Source organism: Catharus ustulatus, chromosome 7, assembly GCF_009819885.2.
Source record: "Catharus ustulatus isolate bCatUst1 chromosome 7, bCatUst1.pri.v2, whole genome shotgun sequence".
In the NCBI taxonomy this organism is placed as follows: domain Eukaryota; kingdom Metazoa; phylum Chordata; class Aves; order Passeriformes; family Turdidae; genus Catharus; species Catharus ustulatus.
Window position 1 is genome coordinate 34,271,344 of NC_046227.1, and position 23,926 is coordinate 34,295,269.

At 37.5% G+C, this 23,926-nt stretch overlaps 1 protein-coding gene across 1 annotated transcript in view; it reads right to left on the minus strand.

Annotated features, from left to right (window-relative positions):
- Nucleotides 1-395: 395 nt before the first annotated feature.
- Nucleotides 396-23,926, minus strand: part of LRP1B (LDL receptor related protein 1B) — a 470,895-nt gene continuing 447,364 nt past the window's right edge. Inside the window, exons 84-90 of the mRNA XM_042779456.1 lie at nt 22,653-22,827; nt 21,558-21,662; nt 10,352-10,428; nt 8,141-8,231; nt 5,709-5,853; nt 4,603-4,701; nt 396-2,280 (exon numbers count right to left, since the gene is read on the minus strand). Coding sequence (XP_042635390.1) covers nt 2,140-2,280; nt 4,603-4,701; nt 5,709-5,853; nt 8,141-8,231; nt 10,352-10,428; nt 21,558-21,662; nt 22,653-22,827 — 833 coding nt within the window. The 3' untranslated portion in view covers nt 396-2,139. The remainder of the gene's footprint in view (nt 2,281-4,602; nt 4,702-5,708; nt 5,854-8,140; nt 8,232-10,351; nt 10,429-21,557; nt 21,663-22,652; nt 22,828-23,926) is intronic.

Sequence of the window (23,926 nt, forward strand, 5' to 3'; positions counted from 1 at the left end):
ACTACTTACACCTCATAGCAACTCTAATTGTGAAAATAAAAAAAAAACTAAAAATAAAGAAAAGGGCCTAGTCCATCTCTGATGATGTCAGCAGAACAAAGGCAGAACCTGTGGAATCGTAGCTGTGTGGTATGAAACTATTTAATACAGTTTTTTTATAGAAAAAATAATAGCTTTAAAATTCTATTGACATTAATATACAGCTATACACCTAAGTCATCCAAACACGTGCAGAGCTGCAAAAACATTCAAATAGAATTTGTATAAAAAGCAAAAATTTTCATTAAGAAAATGGATTTAGCCATTTGTACAAAGTAATGTCCTTTTGCTTCAATTTGCTCTTTTTTTAGCTTTCATTTTGTAAGTTAAATTTAAAAATTAGTCAACACACTGAATTAAGTATGTAGATTTTCATTTAAATAAATCAGTCAACAATTTTTTTTTATAAAGTATTTAACACTTCATTGTAGAAACATAGGCAAAATGACTATTATAACCAAAATGAAAAATACTGTTCAATTTAAAAAAATGTACTTAAACAAGAACCTGAAAAAGTTTATGATATGCATAACATTGTTCAAGCAAAATTGCACTAGTATTACATAAATCAAGAGTTTTATAAAGGCCCCAATATGGCAAAGTTTAGAAATAGGTAGTATGCATGCACAATAGTACAACAAAAATCTCTTATAAAACAGCAGTTATTTTTGTAATGCTTGTACAAAGGGAATAAAGAGCAACCACAAACATATTTAATCTGTTAGGTTAATATATTATGATAGCTAAAAGTCAGTCATGTCTAGCAGAGGAAGGAAGTGTCCTCCACAGTGTATGTGAATACGTCTTTTGTGCCTTTGAAGTTATGTATAAAATATTTTGATTCAGTTCAAACCTGAAAGCAATTGTATTCTTTATTTCCATCAAAATTAAAAAAGGTGAGTTGGATTTTGCCTCTTAGCAACAACAGAAAACAGGCCAGGTCAGAGAAGTGCTGGAAACTGATACTGATGCTTTTCACTTTTGGTACTTGGACTTTGATATTGAACCCAGACTACTGAAACTTGGGCTTTGCTAAGGTTTCACTAATATGCAGCTTGGCTCCTTTTACCTCCACAATACCACAGTTCATCTTAATTTAAAGAAACTGCTGTGTTTTGAATCCTTTAATATCACTAAACAGGTGTGAGGGGCTCTTTTTGTGATTGTCAAACCCGAATGCTGTGATCGTCTGAGTGTGCTTAATTTTGGGGTCTGGCATTTTCCCTGCTGCTCAGTGTGTGTTGGGGAGATATTAATCCATAAGAACTGTGTGTGATTAAGTGAATAAACATGTAAAGCATGTGTAGGCAATGCCCTCTTGTGCTCTAGGGTGGCTACTGTCCTACAGGACTGTTGGAGTTCAAATGCTCTTTCCCACAGCAAGTAAGGTTTCAGCTTCCAAGATATATCGTTACTATGTTCTATAAGGTTTTAATAAATACAAAGCTTGTTTACATGGTATATATGTTTAGTATATCATGTACAGTCACTGGATTTCTGAAACATAATCATTGTGTTCATGCAGATCATTAGATGTTTCACTTCTATAGTCTTGTTTACTTCTTGGCAACCTAAAGCTAATTTAAAAGCAAGTTATGTTTGTTTGTGAAAAGTTATCTAGCTTCATCAGGATCTGAAGAGAAGTTCTAATGGGCACAAAGAAGAGAGTAGACCATTCAATCATTCTTTCACCATTTAAAATAAACAAAATTACACACTGTACTACAGCTTCCAGACTACATAATGAAAAAGTGCAGATACCATCTTCATCGATTAAGTAGAACCAAAAAAGTTCATAGAAAATAGATTGCTCATTTTCACGCTACAAACGAATATGTTGTTTGCCATTTTAACAAATTTAAAGGTGTGTTATTTCAGCAGCATTGTTGTAAATTGTACCGTAGTGCAGTTTCTTTTTCATAAAAATACCTTACAAATGGTCAGTCAAAAGTCATCAGCAAAGGAAAAACCCAGAAAACAATCAACCAAACAAAAAACAGAGGTAATGCTGATGCCAAAACAATTATAATACTGTTGGTACATAGAAAAGTAATCCTTATATTTTATACATTTATACAGAGTATAAAAGGTAACAGCAGATTATGCCACAGTCTCCCTTATCCCAATATCTATTTTCTTTGGAAGAAGTTCTCTTCTTTCATCAACACTTGCTAAGGAGTTTCGACAGTTTTGTCCATCCACGTATAACTTTGCATATACTGGATTGGCGTAATTTGTTGGCTGCAGAGAAATTAGGCAAACATTAGATCAGTCAGATTGAATCAAAGTTAGCATTTATGGAAATGGAAATGGCTTTGTTAAAGCAGGAACAAGTACACATAAAATACAACAGGACATATTTAATAGATACCTGGACGTCTGCAAACCTGATGATGAGTTAATTATTAAGTTGAAAATTAAATTCATGATGAGACATGCTATTAAAGTAACCAATGACATGACATGCAGCATATTATGATATTAAAACCATAAAAACATCAACGAAAATTAAATGAAAAGCCTTGAAAAAAAATGTCTCTGAGGTTGACTTGTCCACCTTATTACACTGGAAGATTTCAGAATAGATATGAAGGAGTTTATAGAGAAGGTGCACTGTGAGACCATGTGACAAATTTAACAGTAGAAAACTGCAGCCAACAGTTTCCATGTATTACCTGTTCTAAGACATCAGCATCCCATCAATAGCTGACCATGTTTTCGAATTCTGTGGCCCAAATACACAACATGATTTGACCAAAAAATTCAAGACTTTCGTAATGTAAATTAAACTTTAATAATAAACCAGCACAACTGTTAAAATATCATAGTAGTTACAAATTGAGAGGTCTATTCTCAGCAATTTTGGTGGTTTGGACTGTAATGGAAAATATCTGTTGAAATGAGAGGCACTTCAGCATAGGATAAGTCCATTTTGAATGCTGCAAAGCACTTCTTTGTGTGAGAAATCCCCTGAGTCTCCACTACTTCCTTCATACTTTGCCTTTATTGTCTCTAGAAGAACTTTGCCATCTAATTAGAGTTCAGCTTTTACCCATTATAACAGGAAAGAGCACCTTGTGGTCAAAATCCTCCTCTTTTTATAACTAGTTTATCAGCACTGCTCTGCTTGCACAGATACTGAGTGGAACACCAACAAACTCTAAAAAAGGGAAATTAATTTGTTTGGTGTAGTAAGAAGTGGCTAAACTTTGAATTGGCCAAACTAGAACAGGGTTTGACTTGAAAATATCCAGAGTACACCCTGGGAGACAAGGAATGAAGGATAACTTCAGTCTTGGCTCTTCCTTTCCTTGTTGTTCCACTCTGTTTTTGAGCCCAGCACTCAGATATTCCTCAGGCTGGATAGCTACAGCAGCTGCTCAGTTTATGAATTAAAAGCTGCCCATCCCATTTATTACAGGCCACTTTTATTTAATTAATAAAAAGGGAAAAAAAATGGAGAGGGGAAAAAAAAAAGAAAAGCTACCCTCATTCTACTTGTCTGTCCCCATAGATCTTTACTTTAGTGGTCACGATTATAATCAGAGATTTAGTTCTATTTTAATTGTCAGGACTTTTAAACTTCATTGACAACCATTATTGAGGATGATAACCATAACTGAACAGAGACCCTTGGCATCTATGCAGTGCCTTATTGAGTTATTAAAATTATATATAATAGTGGAGTCTGCCTCATGATACCTCTTTGAATGGTACTGATTGTACAAGACAGTACAGTGAGGTACAGAAAGAAGCTGGAGGGACCAGAATTTAAGAGGAAAAGTTAAAGATGGGTGAATATTCTGGCTTTCATCATCCATGGTTTTGTGCTCCATCAGAAAAACCACACCCCATAAAAACTATTAAACTTCGAAATACAACGTATTACAACCCTGCAAGAACGTGAATGGCACAAAAGATGGATATATTGAGGCACATGAAAATGAATGTTGCATTGATGTCCCTTTTGTATCTTAAATCCCAATGTTTACAAAAATTATACTAAGTTGTGTATAAAACTCATACTAAGTTGCAGTAAAAATCCAATGTTTTAGAAGGAGCTCTTTCATGATACAAATCTGTTGAAATCTGAACAATTAAAATACGCTTTGCAAATATTGAAGGAAATTTATGTGCATCAAATTCCTCCATAAAACACTCATTTCCCTTATTTGGGACAATCTTTCAGTTTGATAAACTTCACTAAATGCCTGAAATTACATATAAATTGCAATATAACAGAATACATGGCTGTGAAGGCCATGCTAAACTTATATAATATTATGGCAAAGCATTACATTGCTTACTGTTTTTTTTATTCCTTTGCAAAGACACATTTGCAATTTTAAATCATGATGGGTACAGATGAAATTTTGTATGCAGAGGGAAACCCTTAATTTCAAATAGAAAATGTATTATTTACTGTCATTCTTCATGCCATTAAAAGATGAAAAACAAAATTAAAAATGAACAGAAAATGCCTCTACTCAAAAAATGACAGACAAACTTTCTTTAGAAAGGGGCTGTGGTGGAATGGAATGGACTTGGATCATCATTTCTCACCCCTGTTGATAGTGGTCCTTTCAAGTCAGAGTTTAGGTAGATTGATGGAGCTGTGTGGGGAAGCTTGAATGCACTGGACCCTCCCCCTATGTATCTGGCCTGTATAAACAGAAAATTTCAGTTTCTGTGCTGATAGAGCATTTTCCATGTGTACTTATCAACCCTGTTAAGTGAACAGTGCACCAACTAAGAACATAATTTTAGAGTGATCTACAGTTGGAAAAACCTCCTTCCAGGTAACCCTCAGCACAAAAAACCCTTACATTCAACACGAGAATAAAATTCAGCATTTTACAACGATTTTCCACTAAGGATTAGGGCCAGACTTCACAATAAGCACTGGCTCAGCCCCTCAGAGTAACTCCATTTTCAGCTTACCTCCTGCACTGAGCACTGCCTGTGTGCTGACATTCCTGGAGCTATCAGTAATCCTGTTATTGCTTTGTCAGGAACGCCGCAGAGTGATGGCTGCCCTTTGGTGTGTGTCTGATTAGGGAGCTCTGGGAGAGATATGGTGGCATTACCCCTCTCATCCCGTGTCACATCACTCAGGCACTTCCATCACTGCAGGGCTGCTGCAGGACTGACAGCATCTCTTACAAGGAAATGATAATGCTCACTAGCTTTGTGCAAACATTTAATCTGTCTGCCCCGTCAGGAATCCCAGGTCCTTGTGCCTTGGGAAGTTTTCACATGTGAAATAAGTCTCACATGTATGCTTGCACTCTTTTGTGCTTCAGAGGCTGGACAATATTATATTTCCAATTTTAAATATTTGTCACTAGGCTAAAAGGACAGGTTGTGGTTTGGCAGTTCATAGACATGTCTGCCTTGAGAAAAAAAAACACAAAACCAATAATTTTGTAGTTAATTTCTAACTCTGTTTTGATAAAATGCAGGCACTAGGAAAAATGACCATCAGACAACATCAGACTACAAAACAGCTGTTAATATATACATGACATTTATTCTAATGAAATCTAACTTGGATTTATATTCATTAACTAAATCTAAATGTCATTGTTCTACATTTCTATTCATTACATTTAAAGACAAAACCTTTGCAAGACGTGAAATGGCTTTGCCACTAGAAAGAGAAAATTTACCTTTTCTGCATTTAGAGTAAAATCTGAGGCTAAAAGACCACCTTCACTGTGGTCATGGCCCACCTCATACATATTATATGATGGATTGCCAATTTCTACATTGATTCCTCCATTTATCATCGGTTGTCTTCTGATAGTTTTTGTCCTGTAATGCAAAAACATTAAAAAAAAAAAAAGAAAGAAAAAATATATAGTGAACTTTCAAGCAAGTTGTTGGGTATTTTGTTTCTCTTTAATCTCTAAGATCAACAGAATGAAAAAGCATTTCCTACAGAGACAATCATAAAATCCTTCAATTTTCCAAGCAAAGTAGAAATCTGAATCTACATATAGATCTCACAGAAGCTGGAAGCAGAATTTTATTGTTTTTCTCAGTTTGGCTGTAGTGGTAGGAATCCATACAAACTGCTAACTCGCTGTCTACAACCCTGACTTCCTGCAATTATGTCCAAATTTCCCTCACTTCCAAGGAAAGCCTTGCAAAGTCATCACAGATTCCCTGCAGGAATGAAGACAGAGAGAACATGAGTCATGTTCCCTTGCTAATTCATTTCATTTCTATTTCAAAACAGTTGCCCAAAGTCAGCTGTAAACTGTGGACAAGCAAATGGTTTCATCACAATGCATTAAAAATGTATGAACTTCTCATTGTTCCAGTTTGTATTCCCTGCCAGTGGTGATTGGAACACTGAAGTTCAACTTGCATTTTCTTTCAGCTTTAATAAAAGACAGAGCCTTATTTTTAACCTTGAATTAGGTATCAGTAAAGATAAGTGATTGAGTTGAATTGTTTCTGTTTCTGAATTCATTTCTTTTAGCTAAGGAGGCGATTTCAGCCTGAGCAAAAGCAATAACCTCAAGAGGGTAATTTTTTCCCAATGCAATATGTTCTCTAGAATTACAAGGAAATAATAGCGAGGTCACAGTCAGGATGATAAGAGTCGAGTTCTCTTGTTGGCTGAGTCAGATGCAGTCAATGTCTGAAATCCAATATACTGAATGATCTGTATTTTTCAGAAATGTCATTGAAAAAATATTTCCTAAAATAGGCACTTAACAGTAGCATGCTAGTGTTGAACAACTACACCTATTTTAATACTTGTCAGTCTTCTCTGAAGAGATAAAATAACTCTAAAAACATTTTCGAATATAATTTTAGGAAGAAAGCCCTTTTTTGAGGCTAGTTCTATTTCTCTACTGAAAATCTATTATTTAACAAGTGATTCTCAGGAACCTAAATAATTTACAGATCAGCAACTGGTTTCAGGATTTGGCTATCATGAAACTTGGTGTTTTAGGTGCAGCAGCACATAATGACATCTGTGGAGTCTGGCAGGGTCAGCATTACTAACAGTATGGTCAGGAAATGTATTTGTCTTATTGGCCTTACAAAAAGGCTTTAAAAATTGATGCTCACTAGTTTGTATCAGCTTGCAGGGGAGAGAGATGCTGCATGTGATGCCAGATCATAGTAACTTAAAAGATTCTTTTAGCCTGGAGCACTGAAATAGTCTCATAAATGGCCACATTCGCAGAAACAGCACATTCATCACTTATTTCTAAAGGACTTCACAAAGAGACATTATCTTGGTTCCAGATGTGGGGTAACAAGCCCCAGGAGAAAGGAAGACAGCTGCTCAAGGCCAGCCAGCAGGACAGCCACAAGCCTGAAGTGAATGGTTTGCTCTCTGATTCCCACCCCGCCCTCCCTAGTGGGCCATGTCCTCATCACCAGGAACCTTCCTTGCTAAATCTGCACCACCATCAACATTATGTTCTTCAAACACATGAAGGGCAGCAGCTCTCTCAGGTGTCTCATACAAGAGAAACATTCCTGCCTCCCCTGGCCACCAAACATGGCCTTGGAAGAAATGCCCAAAGTCAAAAAGTCAAACCCGAGTCCTCAAGCTCATTATCACCTCTAAGGCAGCCAAATTCATGAGAACAAAATATTCCCTGCTCAGTGCTGGAATTTGGTTTCTGTGCAAGATAATAAAGGAGTACAGTAATGAGGAAAAGGTTTGGGGCTCTACAGTAAATATTGTTTACATCTCAGTGTAACTCAAAGATGAAAATTTGAGTATGTGGTTTCAATGAAACACATTAATTCTGTTAAGTTCTCTAAGTCTCTGGATAAAGGTATTAACACTTCTACAGCCTTTTCAGGATTGAGCAAAGTGGATAAGAACCACAACTTTTTATCTATTGCATGAGGAACATAAGTATCAATAACAGAGATGGTTGTTCCAGGAAGAACCAAAACGTAACTGATTTTTCTGCCTCCAGAAACAAGCATTGGATAATTTGTTGTGGTTTTGTTCCTCACATAAAGTGATTTTTTGTGTATCAGAAAGATGCAAATACTTTAAAGATTTATCTTTTTTTTTTTTTTTTTTTTTTTTTACTTCATAAATCAATGTAAAATTTCTTACCTTCGTTTTCTTTTGCAAAGGAATAGTCCAATTACAAGAGTGGTGATCAAAGTCACCAGTAAAACAAGAGGAACAATGATTGCTATGCTTCCTAAAACAGAAGGAAACATCATTGAATAATCATGACTTCACAGCTGTAAAACAGTTAAATTAATTAAAAGAGAATTATTTCCCACACTAACAATGCAATTTCATGTGATAAGCTTCACTCATCAGTTTAAGATTTTAATGCTGATCAATAAAAAACCCAACTTCATTACAGATAATAGTGTGCACACAAGGACTTCGATAAACAAACCAGGATTTTCCTCTTTTTGGATACCGAAATACTTTGGACTAATTCCCTGCCTTCATTTGCAGCAACCATCCATGAAAGTCTGGAATTGCTGAACAACTGGGACTGGAGTGGCACAGCCACTGACTGCCACCAGGATCTTCAGCAGTTTAGGTCACACAGTTATTAATTTAAAATATCCAGTAGGCTTGGCTCTGGTTGAAGAATTAATTAGTATTTATAGGTATCTATTACCTTTATTTGTGAGAAAATGAGAAGCAGTGAGCAATCTTAATTTCTAGATGGTTGGTGCTTTCCTGCATTTTGCTGCATTTTACTGCACTGCACTTGAGAGCCAACAATTTTGTTATGTTGATATAGGCAATCACAAAAAACTACAATAATGCTTAATGCAGCAGAAAAACAGTGCACAGATCAGACAGAGATGTTAAAGGAGAGGAGGGAACAGGGAAGAACAAAATGGGCTTCACATTATTTTGGCAGATAATTTCACTGAAATGAAACTATCTGCAAAAACAAGGTCAGCAACTGCACCGCCTCCCTTTAAGTATCTGCTCGTAAAGAAATACATGCAACAAATAATTTTATGTTATAAATACAGGACTTCTAAAAGCAGGAATCCAGCATAAAGCCCATGTGGAGTGGCATGTATTTTCTTTAATATTACAATCCATAACGGGTGGAAAACAAAAATATTGCTGGTTGTTTCACTGGCAACATTTATTGATTTATTTAAAAAAAAAAAAGCTGCTGGCAGTGTCTGCTCTACATTAAGCACAGTCTACATAAAGAATTGAAAAGTGCTTTGGATTCTGCCTGAAGGCTTTCTGCCTGAAAGCCAAGTCAGGTTGTCAGAGACACGAAATGAAGTACTGAATAAAAACTTGAAGCATCCTGAGTTCACTTCAGTTTATGAAGATTCAGCAAGTAGAGCATATTACAACAAGGCTCTTTTAAGAAAACATTTGATAAATAACTGCATTAAATTCTGCTTAGGTGCCAGAAAAAAAAAAAAAGTAAAAGAAAAGTTAATTTTGTCTTGGCATGTAAACATTCAGCAAAAAAGCCCTGAAAACCATCCCACCAGGCGTGAGCTGCCATTTGGTGGCCGCGGCGCAGCCTGGGGTCTAGGAGAAACCCATTCCCCAAACTGCAGCTGCTATGCCCTCACAATGAAGCAGTGATCGAAGTTTCACCTCCTTTTTTGCCTGTTTCCAGCCTGTGAGTGCTCTTTCACCGGTGTGGATGGCTGGGAAGGTTTTGTCTGAGCACCAAGCTGACCTGGATAGCAGCAGCTCATTGTGCTGCTCCAGCTGGGCTAAAAGTGACCGAGCAGCTACAGCAGGGCACCAGCAGCACACTCAGCACTCTGCAGGGAACCTTGTCCACTCTAAGCTGACAATTGTGCAGCAGTGCCATCCTTTCATGCTTACAGATGTGTTAAAAAAAAAAGAAAAAAAAATTGGCAGGAGCTATTCTTACTTTCAGGCCGATTTTCACCGTAGGTAAAATTCACCCCTCTGCAGCTGGCCAATACAAAAGTTATGCACTACTTAGAACTCTATTTTTGATGCTTTCAGTAGGATTTAAATGGTCAGAGGTCTCCCACTGGTTCTCTGCACAGGGCTGATATGGCCAAATGCTCATCACTTGATGTGCTTTCCTCAAGAAAAGTGCAGCTAGCCTTGGAGCAGGGAGTGTAAGGCCCAAGAACTGCATCCAAATCACCTCGTGCAACACCAAATGGCAATCAGAAAGTCAAGAAATATCAACATTTTGGGGTTTTTTTGAAAGAAAAAGGTAAATATAACCAGCATTTTTTCACAACACAAACTCACATTTTAAAATAGCACAAGGCTTAGGTTTCTGAAGGGAGCCAAATTTGATAAGTGCCAGCAGTTGTTGGCTGTACTTACTGGTGCTGATGTTGTCAGACTTGCTGCTTTTGGGAGCTGGCCTCTCACACTGTGTGCCTGACCAGTTGGCTGAGCATCTGAAAGGACCCAATTAGGATGGGAAGTTAATAAATGTCAGCTATTAACACAGTAACCCATGAAAGAGACCACCAGCATCTTCTCAAGAGCTACACAAATGACACAATGCTCCTACAAAACCAAGAAGCTTCATGGAAGGAGTCAGCAGGACTCTGATATGCCACTGACAACATTCAGAGTAGGGGTTTAGTTTAAAACTACACCTTTGCATATTTGATTCCTGTTATCATCACTGCAGCCTTAATTCCAGAGTCCTTTTCTAATATCTCAAATAATGAAACTAGTTTAATCAAAGGTGTATTAGCATTTTAACTTTTTAAACGTTGAACTTTATGACCAGACCTTTATTTGCAGAAATATATCCACATGTGAGTGTGTGTAAGCAGGCATGAGAGTCAAAGAAAAAAGAGTAGCCCTAAAGGGACAGGAGCCTCTCCTGGCTTCAGAGAGCCCTAAATCCTGTTTATATTCAGAATATGTGTTCCAGGAGCAGGGTGCCTGGATTATACACATCTATTCTGTTATAATTTCCCTGTGTGAATATCAATATGCAAACAGTTCTTCAATTGGGATTCAGAGCACTCTCCATGCATGCAAGGAAACCCAAGGAGTCTGTGGAAGCAGACTCAGCAAATCCATCAAAAACAGAAACAAATACCTGAATGGAATTCAATTGCTTATTCAGCTTGCTGTAAATATGATTAAGTTTACTACAGACCCTCAAACTCTCCTTGTGGAAATGGCAGGGAGTAGTCACTTTTCATCTGGCTCTCTTGCATATTGTGCAATGAATCATGTTTTTTCTAAGTATTTTTGAATTATTTATGAATTTCAACATCAGTTATCTTTGGGGAGGTGCAACAGAGCGTTACCCTCATAAGTTCCAACCAAGAGCTACTGCTATCTGATGCCTTCCTAAGGATTTAATAAATTGCAAAGTTTTAGAGGTGGTTATGCTTAACAACTGATACCATTTTGTAATAAAAGAGGTTTTGGAAAGACACCAAATATTCCAGACAAAAGCAATGCCATTCTCAGAGAAGAGCCCCAGGCAGCTTTGCTGGTGATGCTTGGGCTCTCTTTTGTCTTTGCAGGTGATTGCAGAAGACTGGCTTGTTTCTCTCCTTGCTCCTAAGTCTATTCCAGCACAACCTGACATTCAGATAAATCTCTTTACTGGGTTTCATATTAAGCTTGAACTTCTTTTGGGAAGTTAATTTAATTTTTGGTAGGATACACTATGAAAGGGCTTAAGCTCTTCAGAGGGAAGGCACAGAAGGTCTTTAAAAGCATTACTGATTTTTTTTTATATATATTGATTTTTATTGCTAGTTGATTAATAAATTGTCACACATTAGCCAAATTGCATTACAATTTAGAAGTTCTTCGTGTTTATTTAAATAATTTTGGTTACTTAAATAAATATGGTAAATACACACTTAGATTTCCTCACTGCAAAGAACCCCCAGTTCCTAATTACACACATGCTTCACAATGATATATTTTAAAACTGAACCCAACTGACTTTTCCACCTGCTTACCATCACTTGAGCACACAGTAAGTCACAGGGAACACAACTTTAATCTTTCAAAAGATGCATCTGTTCCTTTTTCTTTCCAGATCTCTTTTTAGCAATCATGTAAGATAGAAATGCTTGCACTGACAGCTCACCTTACTAAGATGATGTTCAAGGAACTTGCTTTTTAAAAATATCAATTTTCAACATGCAGCTTCAAAATAAGTGTCTCATTCTTGTAGAGAAACACTAAATATCTTTATACTTAAATTATTCTACTCAGCTCCAAGCTATTAGTATGTGACAAACATGAGACAAAGTCTTTATATTTCTTACTGATATTTTGCATCATTCCTGCTTGGGATTCAGCTCATGTAATTAAAACTTGTGATGACAGGCAATTTGCATTTTATACTACACTGTTGAAGGGGAAAAAATATTTTAGAGTTAGACATATCTGACTTTGCAAGTACATTCTTATACTGAATGTTTCAAATGCTTCCACTGTATATAAAATCATTATGATAAATCTGTCATGAAACCGATTTAGAGAACATAAGACAGTGAGACTAGCAAAAGAATCACCACGAAGCCTTCAAGCACAAGCTCATGAGAAAAATGTATAATGTACAATTGCATTCTTCAAAACCTTATAGAAGACATGATCACAGCAGCTGGTGAAGAAAAAAATCCTACAGCTAGATATGCAGTAAAGAGGAAAAAATTAAGGCAAGAATATTAAAAGTTTTTCACCTATCTTGTCACTCTAATTGCAAAAATCAGCAATATTGAAACATCTGAGGCACTTGATAGAAGTCTCATAAAAACATTGCTAGTTTTACAGTATATTTTTTTCCAAATGCTTGCTTTCTCCAATAAACTTTAAAGAGACTGAAGCTGGAAGGAGAGCAGTCATTTCTTTCTGCATTTGAGGTGAAGTGATTGCCCTTTGATGGTCCAGCAAGGTACTCAAAGCTTGTCTTGGGCAGAGAGAGAAGAAAAACAAATAAAGCCTAGGGGAAAGGGATGTATTTTGCAAGGAAATTTGACATAGAAAATCAGCCACGAGCAGGCACACGATTAATGATGGGTTGGGACATGGACAATGTTCATGCAGGAACGTGGGAAATGAGCAGATCTTAACCAGTTTAATTGTCTGCAGAGAGAAATTGTTCTTAACAACAGCATTTTCTGGTGTCAGGACACTGAAGTTCAGACTGCTCAGTCCCTAGCATGGGAGCTGACTCCTGGTTCAGTTTGATGCACAGCAGTTTGTCCTTTCCCAAACTCTTTGGTACCAGGAGCCGTTCTGTGCCATTTTCAGGGGCTCTGTGGTCAGACAGGACATTTGCAGTACGAGCAATCAAAAGGGCATTAACGAAGAGGAACCACATAAAGCCACTTTGTTCCATCAAAGATGTTCACATCATCCCAAACTCGGGGGGAAGAACAGTGAAATGCCTCCTTTGAGTCACTCCCAGACAAACACAGATGGAGACAGGTGGGGAAGCTGACAGTGAGGGACAGGCTGGAGGCAGCTGTGTGGTGCAAGGTGCTGCAGAGAACATCTCAGGTGCAAATCTCCAGTTCCCAGTAGAGCCAGAGAAAGATCAAAGAGCAGCAGGACCACAGGGGATGCCAATATAGAACTGAGTAATGTGATGAATAAAGGTTGCACACGTTCTGCTGCCAAGGTCATTAATAAAACTGCTACAGCTCTCTCTGTAAGAGTTTAGTTCTACATTTATAAAGAGATGAGTGCTTGGGAAGTGCCTTCTGAGGTTCTGAATACCTGTGCCATTGGAATTATCTCTTTTGAGGAAACAGCATTGCTAAGAGAGATGTTTTAAAAAACTTTCAATTGAGACTATGAAGGTGTTGCACTTGGAGTGAGGAATGCTTAGAATGAAGATATTTGCATTTCTGAGATTGATGATGATGTTGCTGCAGAGTCTATTCCTGACAGAAAATGTCTCTCTCCTCTATTTTTGTGTAAGCCTTACAGGTCAGTATGATCAAACATTCTAAACTCTGTAATATGGGTACTTGACCACTTGACTATGAAGAGACTGAATAAATAGGAAAAAAGAAAAAAAAAGCTAATTTGGTGGCAGTGTGCAATCACTTTTTTAAAATTTTGTTTCTCTTTTTTTCTCCCTCTTTGTGCCACAGGCATTGTCATAAAAATATAATACAGAAGGCATAACATGCAGTTAAAAGTGCTTTTGCAGACAACTGTTTTCCAAATCAATATACCAGTGCAGATCCAAAAATGACAACAGCATGGAAAGATTAGTCTAGAAGTGTAACAGAATCTGTGGAACAGTTCTTACAAAACAGAGGTGGAAAGGGAGCTGAAAATGTTTCTTACTACAAAATATATTTCTTCCTTATACAAAGTAATTTTCCAACTTTTTTTTTTCCTTTTGGTCATGACACAGCAATATATACTAATACATCCTTATGAGAGGATATTTTAAGAACACTTAACATTAAAATTTCACTGGAACTTGTCTTATCACTAATATTAAAACTGTTTGTAAGACAAGAGAACATCTGGATTACAGTTATTTACTATCTACATTCAATTGCATTGAAAGAGAGAAATCGAAATTTCGTTTTTACCCCGTAGGATGTCAGAGGATGAAAAAAGCCTTGCACTAAACCAAATCATTAAACTATTCCTTATAATAAATTTAGGAATACTTCTGCAGATATGCTTTGTTCATGCAGGGAGCTGATATGATAGAGTTAAACCCACTGATAAATCCTCTAAAGTAAAGCACTTTCATAACAAAGGCCAAAAATCCCACCCCAGGACTGATCAATAATTGCACATTCTGTAGCTTCCCCTCTAATGTAGAATTTCATTATTTTCAAGCAATAACTTTTCCATAATCATTTTATACATGAACAAACCACATTTCAGTAGTTTTGTCTAATGAGCATCACTCAACATCATAAAAGGAAAATAATGTAGAAGCTAAGGGACAGAAAATTTATACTTGTTACCTGAAAATGAAATACAACTTACCTTGCAATCCAATATATTCAGAATAGGATAATTACACACTCCAAAACAGGCAAAACAATAAAAAATTAATTTTCAGGAGCACCAAAAATGCCTTGAAATTTAGTTACAATATATGTGGGGGGAAAATAAATAAAAGTGACTTCAAAAATGAATTTTAATTTGGGCATGGGATTACAATGTACAAATCATTATTCACAGTTGCTGCATGATGTTCACTGTAAAGGAACAACTTCCGAGTGCAACTCAGCCTCATTCATCCCAAGGTAAGAAAAAGAAGAAACTGGGAGTCATTAACCACCATGCAATTAGCAATATGTATACAGTACAGAAGCTATACAAGTACTGAAAATAACAGAAAATATAAAAAAAACATATCCAAGTGACTACTACTGAAGCTGAAATTACACTGAGCAATAAAACAAAAGGAAAAGAGATTGAAATTGTAAAAATAAAAAAGAATGAGAAAAGACTGGGTAAGTAGGTAGATAAAACCCCAAGCATGTTTTTCCCAAGCAGTGATATACAGCAGCAAATACTCTGCAAGTTTTATCTGAACAATTTTAAACTCATGGACAAAGGATATCTGCATTACAGTCTGTAAATGCTCCATGAAAAATATACATATTCCTCTTTTCCAAAATCCTAAACTTTCCTCCTCTGACAACCACTCTTCAAAGCCCTGTTTGCATTTGCTTCTTGAACTAATACTAGTTTGTGGTACAAAGTGGATAAAAGATCTTTTATCATACAAAGGTATAACCTACGGATTATATTCAATTTCAAGATATTTATACCAAAGATATTTTTAGTTGAAAAAGAAAGCTCTCAAAGGACTGGCAGAATGCTGTGAAATTCCTTTTGTAATTGCAATTGGGGAGCTCATTAAATATACCCCAGGAAATCATATGGAAAGCATTTATTGCAGGATACTTGATAAAATTTCCTGGTTTGTGCTGCCTCTCAGGGTTACCAGGGCCTTCTCTTAGTCAGGCTTTTCAATCCTGTGGCTGTTCTGCACCACAGTGGCTTTTTCTACTCAGCTCTCAGAAAATGCCAGCCAGGGGACTGCATGCTCTCTTGTCCACAACTGGACCATGGATGCACCTGAACCTTTCTTTGAGCAGAGGCTTGCCACAGTGATGAGTTTATTTATTATAAACCTGCATGTAAATGCAGCACTTGTACGAGCTGCACTTAGATCAAAAGTGTTTATATTTGAAGATTTTTCCCCAGGCGGGGAATGTCAGGAGGAAGGTACAGCATCACAGCACCCTCCATAAAGAGGAATGCTCTCCTTCATTCCTGATTTCTGTGAGCTAACACACTCACACCTCTGCACACACAGGTGCTCACCCCACACACTCCCTCACACTGAGTGTCTCTCCAGCCTGCTGGGATGAAGCTGGCAAGAACAGCTTGGCAACACTGGAGCAGGTTTCCCAGCAAAGCTGTGGATGCTCCTGGATCCCTGGAGGTGGTCAGGCCAGGCTGGGTGGGGCTCTGAGCAGCCTGGTTGGTACAAGGTGTCCCTGCCCATGGCAGGGGGGTTGGAACAAGATGAGCTTTAAGGTCCCTTCCAACCAAAACCATTCCAGGATTCTGGAAGAACAGCTCTCCTGCTTGTTTCACTCCTGCAGGAGCTAATTTCCCCATTTTATCCATGTCTGTACTTCCAGGTTCAAACTTTGTTATCAGTTTTAAGTAATTCCACTTGTGCTCTCCCCAGTTGTTCACTGTCTTTAATCTATTGTTTGACCAAAATTCTCCATTAAGAAATGAAGTAATTTATTTTTTGTCCACCCTTCACTTTTTAGTTTCCTCTGTTACCAAACTTAGCCTTTCTTCCAAGCTCCTGCATGGTTTGTGCCTTCTCACTGACTCTCCAGGATGACTTGTTTTTCATTACAGAGGACCTGTATTTGTTCTGATATTGAAATACAACACACACCTGAATCCATCTGAACAGCCAGCACATCCAGCAACAGGCAACTAATATAATGCTGTACTTTGTCTTCTGGTTTTTATATTTCTATAATGCCTAAGGGGGTCATGATTTGATCAGATTTATTTGCAGATAATAACAATAGAACCCATCCATGTGCAGGTATAAATAACAACAGTAATACAAAGAAAAAGATGGAATTATAGCAACATATAGTTATGATGAAGGTATAAAAGAAACAAAGCTGAGAGAGAGCAATATTCTGTGCTAAAGATTCTGTACCCATTCAACAACCAGAGCCACTCTTGAGTTCTTGAAAGTTTAAGTCTTTCCAGTTCTCTCCACAGGTATCACACAAGGTGTAATCTCTCTCTAAACCCTGCTTCTCTTGCAGGACTGTATGTACAGGCAGGTAATTAGTGAGAAGGAAACAGAGACATAAATAAAGGTATTTATTAAAAGACAGACTGGTAGAACAGATGGAATGAACAGTTTGTGAAATGCACAGAAAAAGCATTTCTTGATTGTTTCCCATATGAATCTGATCTCCTGATCATTCTTTCTTTTTTCAACAGATTTGTGAATTTACTGATGCTATTCAAGCATATCTCACATGCTTCTGCTGTTCTGCACATCACACACAGACCCCACCCATTACTGAGCAGGATTAAAGAGAACCTTCAAAATGTAGTGTGGAAATACTAAAATGACAGTAAAACTATACATAACATTATGCTAATTTGAGACATCCTAAGTGGTACATGTTTTAGGCAAGATCATTAGCACCAGAATGAAATTCTCTTACAACATTGTGAAATTCTCTTACAATCTTTGTAATTGAGCAAAAACAACAATGTGGGGGGAGGGGGAATGATAACTATCACATACCTAAAAATAATGAGAAGAATTCATAATCTAGGTTGCATAGAAGTCCAAAGAGAAATCTTACCATATTCTGCTTATTTTTAACTCTGAAAGAGCTTCCACTGAAACTGGCATTGGCCTTCATAAAACCTTCTTTTTTTGGTGGTTTATATGAGGCCACAGTAAGGCCTTAATTCATTCCTAAAATGATTAGGTGGAAACCACAAGTCCTCTTTCCAGAGTGCAACTGATATTTAGGTCATTTAGTGCATTCAACATTAAAAAGACACCTTGAGACAGGAAGATAAAATAAAAAAATGTGCTAGCAGTAGAGGTTGTCAAAAGGAGAGTCTGTTCTTACAGTTGCTCTGTATAATTATGGCTTTAGGATTGCCCTTTGGAACAGGCTAAATCTTGTTCTCTATTGTCTTTACTGAATGATAATAAGGGCTTGATTATGTGTGAACTTTGTGTTCTCAACTGATGCTGGCTGTGAGAGAGAGCTCCTGCTGAATGACAATAAACCCATGCATCTCCTATTTCTTCTAAAAATCACCCCTTCCCCAATTAGAGGCTGGTTTAGAAAAACACTAGCCCTTGGACAAGTGGCTCCTGGAGCAACTGAGAGAAAAAATCAGGAAAGGTACATCCAATATGTGACTTTATAGGCAGCAGCATCTTGTTCTTAGGGCTGCATGATTCTGAAAACACAAGTGTGATACAAGGAGATAAAAAAGTTCCAAGCACCCATGTCCCATACACTGCTGACCACTCCTTACCCTTCCAAGTCTAAGAAGTGGTAGTTAGGACATCAATCATATTTCCAAAGGATTTATTGCACCTCAAGCCAGAGAGTTTCATTGCATGAGAACACTGACAAAACAACTGAGATCATGCTTAAAAAAAACCAAAAAATAGATTATTCGCCCTAAGAAGTCACTGTTTTTGCTACACCTCCATAAACATTCTCAGTTTTCATAAACCATTCCCTGAGACAAGTCTAAATGTGTGTGAATTTCACTTTTTCTCCCAGCTCTAGGTCTTTGGTTCATGATTTCACTACTGACTTTTGCATCATAACCACTAAATGAAGTGATGTCATCTTGCAGATGTTTTGTATCTCTCTGTAAATCTGCCTTACAGGATTTTCAAAGACTAAGGTTGATTCTTTTCCTGATGAAGATTAAAATTTTCTCTTTAGGAAATATACCTAAAATCCTTTTAGAGAAGTAGAGAATGCAAATGTAATTTTCTATTTTGATCAAAGAAGTCAATGTTATGTTATAGCTTGTATATTTTTGCTTAACAGTTTGTTTTACAGAATTATTTCTATAAATTAACAGCAAGACTTATAAATAATATCTTAATTCCTGAAGTAGCACCTAAATAGCTGCTCTGTTCCTTTCCCTGCACAGATAAGAACTAGGAAGTCAGGTTTGGACTACAGAACATGCCACTGTCACTAAACTTTATGCTATGTAGGATTAACTTGGTAAAATATCTCAAAACATGAGTAATAGAAGCCAAGCAGCATTTCCAGGATTTTTCAATTTATTCAGTAAAAATAAAGCTTTTTATTTCTTCCTCTAATGATACACACAATCCAAATGTATTTTTAAATATACTCATCAGTGCAACTCTCAAAGGGCAAGTGTGTATTACAGAAATGGTCCCCCAGATTAAGTATATATTGTGAAATGTATGTGAATGTGCATGACTTGAACCAATGAACTGTGGCCTGGAATGATGTCACAGAATGTGCAGCATTAAGTGGAAGGTTAAACCTACTTGCATCTCGGTTCATTAAACGTGGTTAAAGTGCAAATTCCCTCATTCTGACAGTAGTAATCACAAGGGTTCACTTTCTGGTCACAGCGCTGACTTTTAAACCCCACAGAGCATCTGCAGAATTTCAGTAAAATAGACCTACATAAATATTCTGCCTTGTGCAGAACAGATTTTAAAGGCATTATATATAACGACGGCAAGACACGCACACATACACGGGCACACACTCACAGAAGACAAAATCAAATTTTTTTTTTCATGGAAGGTCCATCTGACAATACTGAAAAGTTTGCTCAAGTGTTGATCAAACAACAGTTTTAAAAACAATGGGCCTGTACTGCCTGAAGGGTTCTCAGAGTATTATTGTCAGATGTACTTTTCTATTGATTGATCCAGATTGCAATGGCCTTAAAAATGTTCATTACCATTTTCTTAGCATTGCTAATGGGGTTGGTGTATGCTGCAGTATTTATGTATTGTAAATCCACACACAAATTAAAGAAGAAACAGTTTTTGCTTTTTTTTCCTTGAGATGCTATGGTGTTCCATGTGAATTGAAAAAAAAAATGACAGTTTTATAAGAACAAAATTAATGAAAAGTCAAAAGCTTCCAAGATAGCCATTCTAGGTGTTTAAGCAAAAGAATCACCAGGCTTAGTCAGCATTTTTGGGCCTTACATATCATAGCTGTGATATTCTCCTTTTGCCAGAATTCACCAGTCTCTAGTCCTCAACTAAAGATATTGAAGGAGGCACAAATAACAGGCTACCATGCAAAAATAAATTACATTGTCTTTAGCCCCAAACCCTCAAGCATACATTGGCAATTTTTCAATGGTAGTGCCACTACAATTGTGTCCTTTTGCTCATGCAGAAATGCTTCAGCTCTCACAGGGAGGAACCTTTGGTCAAACTAACAAAATCTAGGCATTTATGAAACTCTTTTGAGAACTCTCTTTCAAGATCACCTGCATCAACAAAATGAAGGAATGGCTGTATCTGCATTCACAAAGTTGCAGTGCCAGATCCCTTTGGGCAAGAGTTTGCTTATGTCACCCAGAGAAGGAGACACTCATGTCCAGTTCTGTCTTCCAACACCTCTCTTCCAGCCTGGAGGATGCTCTGACCTCCAGGTTGTTTGGAGAAGTGGAAGACCTTTGTGAAATTATTTTTTAAAGGAAATAAATAAATAAATTTGGGAAAAAAAAAAAGAAAAAAAAAGAGTGTGACTAGGTAGCTCAGAGTAACTGAGAGCAGGGAGCAGGAATGAAATTAATTTCTTGCTACAATGACTAATTCAGTATTTTATATTGAGCAGCTGTAAAAGAAGATACACCATAGCTCTCAAGAAAGGAGTAGAATGTAGGCATTTCTGCTGACAGTACTTCTGGGCTACAGGATTCAAATTTCTTTGGCATTTTATTTCTGAATTTAAGAAAAGCACCCTGAATTACTCTCTTGAGCATGGCACAGGAGGGAGAGCACAATCTCACCCCAGAACAGCCACAGTACTCTGGGCGGTGGGAAGGTTAGGGCAGAAATGTGAAACACATGAGCATATCCCCATTAGGGAAATAACACTGACATTATTTTTCCCATTCTCCAGCCATCAGGAGGAGGGGTTTGCCTCCAAATCTGACCATCTCTGTAGGAGAAAGGATTTAATCCACCTCTGAGAAGTAGGGCAGGCAACCTCCAGTTTCCATTCAAGAAAAAAACAGACCTGAAATTACTGCAAGTCTCCAAAGATAAATCTTTATATCTATATGCACTCACAATAGAGCCTAGTTCTAAATTTCTACACACATTTTGTAAAAACTGCAAAGTATGAGGTTACAGAAACAGCTAGAAAACAAATACTGTAAGTTGAAACTGCAAAATTATTCGTTAAAGAGAGACCAAAAATTCAGACACATGCATAATAATGTTATTATTTGTTGTCACACAGGGATTTTAATGATCTCCAGGATGCAGGATACTCACAGACAGACAGGTATATTTGTCTCTGGGTCCAGCTGGCAGGTGCCACCATTGTAGCAGTAACCATCACACAGCTGACAGGTAGAGGCAATCTTCCCATTAGTGCAACTGCCATGGTTAAAAAGAAAAAAAACCAAGCATAATCAGTGTTTTAATAAATCTGAGCGTTTCATTGTAAAATCAGTATTCAGATTTACTGATTGAAAGAATTCTAGGTTTCAGGTTGGAAAAGTTAGCACAGGCAATGAGATTATTGCACAAAACATATTTAATCTTTCCTTCAATACAAATAAACTGTTGTAATACAAAACAATTCCTCAGCAATAGAGTAGCACATGTTACCTATGCCTCCAACAGTGTTTAGTATGTCTCTATCACAGATAATGTAGAATGAAGATATTTCAACTGTATGGAAGAATTCCATTGTAAACTTGCTTACAGTAATTTCACGACCAAAAGGTGCACTGGATTATAAGGCGCACTTCCGGGTGTCGGCAAATTTCCGAACTTTGTCCATATATAAAGTGCACCAGAGTATAAGGCACACATTTTTTTGCAGCGAGGATCCGCGCACAACAAAGTAACGAATTCGTAACGGAATCGCGCGATCGCGGGGTTTAGTGGCAGGTGCTCAATTTGCAAACATTTTTCACGGATTGGCATAGCCTTTAAACACAGCCCCAGGCGCCCTCTCTGTGCCGCAGACCCCGGCACTCCCACCCTCGCGGCTTGGTTTGCGGCTTGCACTTCCGGGTTGGCAAATTTCCCGACTTTGTCCATATATAAGGCGCACCGGATTATAAGGCGCACTTCTGGGTTTCGATCAATATTTTAGTCAAAAGGGTGCACCTTATAGTCATGAAATTACTGTAATTCCAATGTTTCCAAGTTAAAAACAATTCAGTCTCTTGGGCTACCACAAATTGGTTTTAGAAGCCAGGAGTCAGTTGGTTTGGTGTGGGCAGGAACCATAGACAGAATTGCTGTGATGTGAGCACTCCAGAGCCAAGCTACAGTGTGAGAGATGTAAAGGCAAATTCAGCAGAATTCTGATAAATATCTGATTTTGAACAAAACCTCTCCCCCACACGCACTCACTTGCACACCACGTCCCTGCTGTCCTTGCTGACGATGCAGTGTCCCCCGTGGCACCTGAGGCACTTGTCCACCTCACACTTGGGGCCCTCGAAGCGCCCTGGGCACACACATTCCACTCTGCCGTCCCCCGAAATCGTGCACGACTCCGAATTCACGCAGTAGTGGTGACAAACATCTGCAACCAACACGAGACCTCATCATTAAAAGTCATTAAGGAGCATTATAGAAACAAATAATCCATTACTTTCCTGCTTTCAAAGGTGCTATAATAAAAACAAAATTAAAACTTCAGCTGGTGACTCACGGGCAACCACAGGAATCAAGAATAACCCATAAACAGATATATAATATATTAACAATGTAATCTTGGGAAGTGAAATGGAAGTATAAACTCATAAGAGGGGTTTTTTTTTTCCCTTCTAGTTATCTAACCATTTATGGCATCATCCCACATAATATAAAGACTCCTGATGAGAAAAGCAGAGCAATGTTAATGTATTTAATGGGACGTTGGCTGAATAGAAATCTTCTGGTACATTCACATTACCATTAACAGCATTATGCTAAACTGAAATTGAAACGATATTTTGAAATAATTAAGTTTTATTTTCATTTATCCACATATTAAAATTTCATGAAGTTCTAATAATAATATATAAAGACATAATCCATAAGTTCTGCCAAGTACTACATACATGCATAAGCTTTACAGACTGTGCAAGACCCCATTATGGTGTTTAACTGTTTAAATGCCAGTAGGACTGGGATTTCAAGTAGTGAATTCTTTAACTCTTCAGAACCACCAGTCACCACCTCAGTTTTCATACCTTTTAAAAAATCAAAGTCCTTAACAGAAGAAGCTTCCAGAAGCTACAAAATAATGGTATCTTAACATTTTGGTCAATTTTTATTTATGTGGTAGTGACCATTTTATTTTTTTTTTTTTTCTTTAAAGTCATCATTTAAGCTCCTTATTGGGCAAGGACGCCTTCCACTGTTCCAGATTGCTGCAAGCCTCATTCAACCGGGTCTTGGACACTTCCAGGGATGGGGCAGCCACAGCTTCTCTGTGCTTCCCTTGTGAGGGTATCTCCAAGCCAGAAACACATTTTGATTATATTACCATGTGCTGTTTTTCCTGCTCTCCAAGGAGTGAGTACTGCTGGAAGAGTTCTGCTGAGGGACAGAGCATGGCTGTTGGAGGAGTTACTTCTGTTTGAATATTCATTCTATGTCTCCACCTGTCTGTGCAGGCTCCAGGCTCAGCTGCTGAA